Below are 6027 nucleotides of genomic sequence, written 5' to 3' on the forward strand. Positions count from 1 at the left end.
CGCACAGCCCGGCCGGACGCCTCCGGCCACCGCTGTGGGCAGGGCCCGGGGGGCCAGCGAGCCATGAGGGCTGGCCCCGGGGGGCTCGGCCGGGCTGGGCTGTGCCCCCACCGCCAGCTCCGGCCAGGGGAGCACGTGTGAAGCGAGGCCGAGCAGAGGCGGCCCTGGGATTTTGGCACGTTCGCCAGGAGCACTCGAGAGCCCCACGATGGACGTGGAGGGCCCTGGGCGGTGACGCAGGGACTCGCACGGGCTCGGCTCGGCTCGGCTCGGCTCGCCAGCCGGCCCCCATGTCCCCGGGGCCTGCGACGGCCCCGGCGGAGGGAGGCAGGGAGGCGGCGGAGGTAAGGAGACCGCCGGAGGGTGGCCGAGCCCGGGGTGGCCTCGGGGGCGCAGGGGCGGGCGGGGAGGCAGGGCGGGGAGCCCGGACTCCTCCTCCGGAGAGGCGCACGGGTGGCCCGAGGGGGGCTCGGGTGCGTGGGGACGGGCCCCGCTGCGCCCACGCCGAGCCGCGGGGGCCCCCACGGGGCCGCAGGGGGGGCTCCCCCCGACGCCACGCGTGAGGGTGCTCCGTGGGGCCGTGTCCCCCACCCCAAACCCTCCCTCGCCCTCCAGGGGATCCGTCCCGTTCGGGAAGGGCTGAGCGTGGCCCCGCACGGGGGGGCCCCGTGTCCGTCCTGCCTGTGCTGCGACCGCGCTGTCGGGGCAGCGAGCCGCCCGGGGAGCCGAGCCGCGGGGCGTCCGTCCGTCGGTCCGTCCGGGAGGGCTGTCCGGCGGCTGTCCGGCCGCCCGGTGCCGGTGGAGGTCCCGGTGCCGCTGCGGGTCCCGGTGCCGGCGGGGTCCCGGGGCCGGCGCCCTCCTGCTCCCGGGGCGGTGCCGGCTGCGGGGCGGGCCGGGGGGTCCCGGTGGCGCTCGGGGCGCGGTGCCGGTGCCGGTGCCCGCCCCGCCGGTCAGGTGACGGCGGCTGGAATTTGACACCGGCGGCGGCGGCGGGAGCGGGATGGAGCCGCCGCTGCCCCGCACTGCGCGCCCGCCCGCCGGCACCGGCACCGGCACCGCACCCCGGGGCGCACCGGGACCCGCACCACCGACCCCCGAGGCGCAGCGGGAGCGGCACCGGGAGCAGCACCGGCGGCGGTACCGGGAGCGGCAGCGGCGGCGGCGGGAGCCGGTACCGGTGCCGGCGGGGCAGCGCCGGCCCCCGCCCGCGCCCCGCCCCGGCGCGGCGGCGGGGGGCGGCGGGGAGCGGAGGCGATGCGGGGCGGCGGCGGCCCGGGGGATGCTCCCCGCCGCGGGCACGGTGAGTGCGGGCCGGGGCGGCGGGCGGCGGCAGCGGCCGTCCCAGCCCGCCGGCAGCCTACGGGGAACCGGGGCCGGGGGTAGGGGGGGAGAAATAAGGGGGGTCCGCTCCGCCGCCCGCCCCGCCGGCAAAAGCCGCGGGGCGGCGAGGGGGGCCCGGACCACCCCCGCCACCCCGGGCAGGTCCCGGCCCGGCGGCTCCCGGGGCTGCCCGAGCCCGGCCCCGCGGTGGGAAGCGCTCGGGAGCCGCGGCGGGGAACGGGGCTGCCCCCGCTCGGGCCGGGGAGAGGCGGGGACCCCGCGGGGGTGCCCGGGGGCACGGGGCCGGGCTCGCCCGCCCCTTCTCGGGCTCACCCCTTCAGGCACGTCGGGGGAGTCCCTGTCCCGGCTGCCCGGGGCCGGCCGGTGAGCGGGGCAGGCAGCTCCCTCCGGGAAGGGCCGCCTCTGGGGAGAGCCCCGGGACCGGGGCGCGGGGACCGGAGCTGCCCCCGGTGCCCCCGGGAGGCCGCGGCTGCTTCCACGCGGCGGCAGCTCCTCGTTCGTGGGCCCCACGTGTCCGGTACTGGCCTCCCCCGGCCCTGTGGGGCAGGTGGCAGCCCCGTGTCACCCACGGGCTTCCTTGGCGACCCCCTCGCAAGTCCTCCAGCGCGGTGGGACGCCGGCCCCGCGCCGGTTCCCGGTGCCCGCAGGTGCCCGGGGAGGTCTCCGGGCTTCGCTCCACGCCGCCAGCGAGGCCCGGCCTTATCCCCGGCCCCAAAGCGGCCCCCCCGGGATGCTGGGACCCTCGTCCTGGGGCTGGGGCTCCGCAGCGGCCGCCGCGCAGTGTCTGTAGGCTGCGCACCGGGGCCGTCCCCGCACCGTCCCCCCGTGCCCCGGGACGCGCCCCAGGGGCACGGCGCTGCTCAGCCCCGGGGGAGACGCGTGGGTTGTGGGGGGGCTGACCCGAGCGAGGGCAGCTCCTCGCGTGGACCGGCCCGATCCCGACCTGGGAAGAGCTCCGGAGCCTGGTAGTGGCCGGCTGGGGCTCTCCCAGCCGGGACAGGAGCAGATCCCACCCGGACCCCCTCCAGGAGCCGGGGCTGCGGCTCTGGCATCCCCGCGGGGCGCTCGGGAGCGGGCCCGGCTGTTCCTCGTTCCCCCAGCCCACGGGGGTGCGCGGCCAGCGCGGGGCCGTGCCGCCGGGGGGAGGCTCCCTTCTCCCTCCCGCTTCTCTCGGCGGATCCCGGGGCCGTGCTGCCGCCGGCTGGGCGAAGCCCGCAGTGCAGCTCGGCCCCGCCGCCCGTTCACCGGCTCCCGGGGCAGCTGCGCACCGCTGGGGCCGGGGCCGCAGCGCCCGGTGCCCCGCCGCCGCCCGACGGGGCGGGCAGGGCGGCCTCGCCGCTGATGCCCCCGCCGGGACGGGGCTGGAGGAGCGGCAGCCCCGCAGCGTGGGCCCCCGGCCGCTGTGTCACCGCCTGGCCGCTGGCCCGCAGCCGGCGAGGGCCCCCGTCCCGTCCCGCTGTGCTGCTGGGGCCGGGGGGCCGCGGCGGGGCAGTGGGAGCGGGGCCGGGGGGCCCGGCTCCTGCTGGAGGGGGCCACGGGACCCTCGCCGGGCCCCTCCGGGGGTGCCGGCCTGGGAAAACGGTGACCTGGCGGCAGCGGCTGGCGCGGGGCCACGGGCTGCCACGGGAGCCATGCGCTGCGTGGGCCGTGCTTGGCCAAGCTGCGGCGGCTGGCGGGGCTGGGGGGCCTGGTGCCAGCCCTGCCTGCCGTGGGGATGCATCCTGCCCGGCACACGGCGTGCAGAGGGGGTTTGTGCGCCTGGTGGTGCCTGTCACAGCCCCTTGGTGTGGCACGGCTGGGTGCCACCCACGCAAGGTGGCGGTGGATGCAGCAAGCGGGGCTTGGGGCCTGGGGAGCATCCCCTGAGATGATGCTGGGGGTGTGCGGGGACTGGTTTTGGCTCCCCATGCCAGCAGTGCCCCGCTGCTTCCCCTCACTTTTTGGCCAGCAGCGTTCTCCTCAGCATATCCCAGCTTTGCTCCATGGCAGGAGCACCTGGGATTTGCTGGGGTAAAGCCATGGAGGGGACAGGGGGAACCCCCCCGCTGTGGGATGCCACTGAGCTCGAAGGTGACAGTCACATCCTGAGCAATGGGGATGCAGCAGCAGGCCAAGAGCTGGGAGCCACCTCTGGGGAATCCAGGCTTCCCCACTCCATGCTTGGGGCATTGAGGAGCGGGGGCTTCCCCGCACCCCACACATGTGTGGGTGCAAACTGGAGCTGTCCCTGCACCTCCCAGGGGCCCACAGCACGAATTCCCCTGTGCGGCGGGGACACTGAGCACTGAGCGGTGGCCTTGGGGTGAATGGCTTTGGAGAGCCCAGCGTGGTGTGCTGCTGTGTCCCCATGGGACCTGCCTGTCCCACCCCTCGCGGCCCCATTTGCCTGTCCACGGGCTGCCCAGGGGCCGCACGCCCCAGCTCCCAGCGCTGCACAGGCAGCGTGCCGGGGAGCCAGCACGGGGCCGGGGGGTGGCCGCACCGGGGGACCCTGCGCTAATGGATTTGGAGTTTCCAAGGTCAGGCTCCCACCGCGAGCAAGAAAAACATTCCCAGGGAAGGGCCATGGGAAAGGGCCCCCCCCGTGGCGCTCCCAGTCCCAGCAGCTGCCTTACGGCACAGCCTGGCATCCCGCGCCACTCGCGCGAGGAGGCGGCTGCGTCCCCCCAAGGAGAGGTGCTGGGCAAAGTCCCTTCTGCCAACATCTCCGGGGAGGGAGACGTGGGGTGTGTGGGGGCCTGGCTGTGCAGGGAGGGGATGGGAGGCATTGTGGGGTGCTGGGGGTGAGGACGGCATGTTTGGCAGGGGAGAGGTGTGCCAGCTCCCAGCCGGTTTGATGGCCTCTCCTGTTTGCCACTGGTGTCTGGGTGGGCAGGGCCGGGTGCTGCCAGCACCAGCTGCGGGTGCCCACCCTGTGTGTGCACGGGCACTGACCCACACCCCTGTGCTTGCAGCCAGCATGGAGCAGCGAGCGGGGCCACCAGAGCCAAGACCTGCAGGACCCAGCACGCATCCGCAGCCCAAGGTGAGCCCAGGCCTGGCCACCCATGATGGCCAGGACCCCCAGTTCCTATCCCCATCCCCACCCCTGAGCCCGGTGCTCACCCCGCTGTGCCGTGCTGTGTTGCAGGAGGGGACGCTGTGGGGTGTCCTCGCCATCCTCTCGCTGCTGGCCGGGCTGGCCACGGGCACGCTGCGAACCCCGCACTGCAACGAGACGCTGGATGCGGCCCCCACGCCGCGGGACGTGGCCACCGCCAGCCCCAGCGCGGAGGACGGCGTGGAGATGCCGCTCGCCTGGAGCCAGCTGCACGGTGCGTGTTGGGGCAGGGGGACACCCCGGGGCTGGGGGGACGCTGTCACATGTGGGATGCACAGCCCGGGCACGGTGGCCCCAAGCAAGGGGGAGGCGGCTGGGTGCTGCAGTGGGTGTCAGGTGGGTCACCGCAGGGGACAGTGCGCTTGGTGGTCCTGGGAGGACAAGGATGACGGTGCCATCTCGCTTGCCCGCAGGAGACAACGTGACGACGGGGGCCCTGGGTGCAACGGAGCTGGCGGAGGACCTGCTGCTGCGCGCTGAGCGCTCGCCGCCGGGCACCAGCAAAGCCAAGGGCACCAGCAAAGGGATGAGGAAACACTCGCGGGGGGCCCGCGGGCGCAACTGCCACATCCGCAACCTGATGGTGAAGGTGCGCGACCTGGGCCTGGGCTTCAACTCGGACGAGATCGTGCTCTTCAAGTACTGCAGCGGCTCCTGCCACCGGGCGCGCAGCAACTACGACCTGACGCTGGGCAGCCTCCTGCGGCAGCAGCTCATCGTCCCGGGCCCGCAGGAGCGCATCCTCAGCCACCCCTGCTGCCGGCCCACCCGCTACGAGGCCGTGTCCTTCATGGACGTGCAGAACACGTGGCAGACGGTGGAGAAGCTCTCGGCGGCCGAGTGCAGCTGCATCGGCTGAGGGGGGGCTGCCGGCTCAGCCCCGGCTCGACGCACGCTGGCAGCCCCCAGCACGTGGCGCTGGCACTCGGAGGAACCAGGAGGGGCCGGTGCCCCCGGTTTTACGTGGCCACGAGGGACCGAGGCAAGCTGGAGTCGTGACAGAGGGGGTCGGCAGCAGAGCCCCCGCCCGCTCAGTGCCAAGCAGCCGGTGCCACCGGCTCCGTGGGGTCCTGCCCGGGTGCGCCCCTACCTGGCTCGGCCCTGGGAGAGGAGCCGCAGGGGAACGGAGCGTCCCCACCACCCCGTGCCCTGCCTGGACTGGTGCTCCCACACCCCTGCCAAGCATCGCCTGGGATTTGGAGGGGGTCAGGAAGGGGCACCCCGGGACTGGGGGTGGCCGGAGCCACCCTGTGGGGAGGGGGTGTCCCCAGGGGCAGGGGTGCAGCGGGGCCAAGCCGCACCGGCATGGGGCAGTGCCCGGTGCTCCGCAGGGCACGGGCACCCCCGGGACCCCTGCCCGGCTCCGAGAGGGGGCTGCAGGGTCCCTCCCCGCGGTGCTGCGGCACTAAACTATTTATTACTCTAAATTATTTATTTATTGTTCTCGAGCGGCAGCTCCTATTTATGACTTTGGGCCCGCGGGGGCCGGGTGTAATTTAACCCCAGCGCTGATGTGAAGCCCTGGGGCTGCGGCCAGCAGCGCCCCGTCCCCATCCTCGGGCTCCTCGTGCCCCCAACCCCCTTTT

General features: G+C 75.2%; 1 protein-coding gene across 3 annotated transcripts; it reads left to right on the top strand.

Annotated features, from left to right (window-relative positions):
* Positions 1 to 6013, top strand: ARTN (artemin). 3 transcript variants are annotated; one of them, XM_082766464.1, is made up of 4 exons: positions 1 to 344; positions 4296 to 4366; positions 4472 to 4655; positions 4855 to 6013. In XM_082766464.1, exons 2-4 carry the CDS (start codon positions 4301 to 4303, stop codon positions 5298 to 5300), a joined length of 696 nt encoding a protein of 231 aa, XP_082622590.1. In that variant the 5' UTR covers positions 1 to 344; positions 4296 to 4300; the 3' UTR covers positions 5301 to 6013. The 3 variants fall into 3 exon arrangements, with proteins under 3 accessions (XP_082622590.1, XP_082622589.1, XP_082622588.1); XM_082766463.1 differs by lacking the exon at positions 1 to 344 and adding an exon at positions 1131 to 1300; XM_082766462.1 differs by lacking the exon at positions 1 to 344 and having other exon boundaries at positions 4130 to 4366.
* Positions 6014 to 6027: the final 14 nt, after the last annotated feature.

Source organism: Aythya marila, assembly GCF_965140915.1.
Source record: "Aythya marila genome assembly, chromosome: 8".
In the NCBI taxonomy this organism is placed as follows: domain Eukaryota; kingdom Metazoa; phylum Chordata; class Aves; order Anseriformes; family Anatidae; genus Aythya; species Aythya marila.

What these genes read in the sequence shown, in the direction of transcription:
- ARTN (XM_082766462.1), top strand. Translation starts at nt 4,136, where the DNA reads ATGTTTGGCAGGGGAGAGGTGTGCCAGCTCCCAGCCGGTTTGATGGCC. An exon ending in GCACGCATCCGCAGCCCAAG is followed by an intron (nt 4,367 to 4,471) that starts GTGAGCCCAGGC and finishes GCTGTGTTGCAG; the next exon opens with GAGGGGACGCTGTGGGGTGT. An exon ending in CGCCTGGAGCCAGCTGCACG is followed by an intron (nt 4,656 to 4,854) that starts GTGCGTGTTGGG and finishes GCTTGCCCGCAG; the next exon opens with GAGACAACGTGACGACGGGG.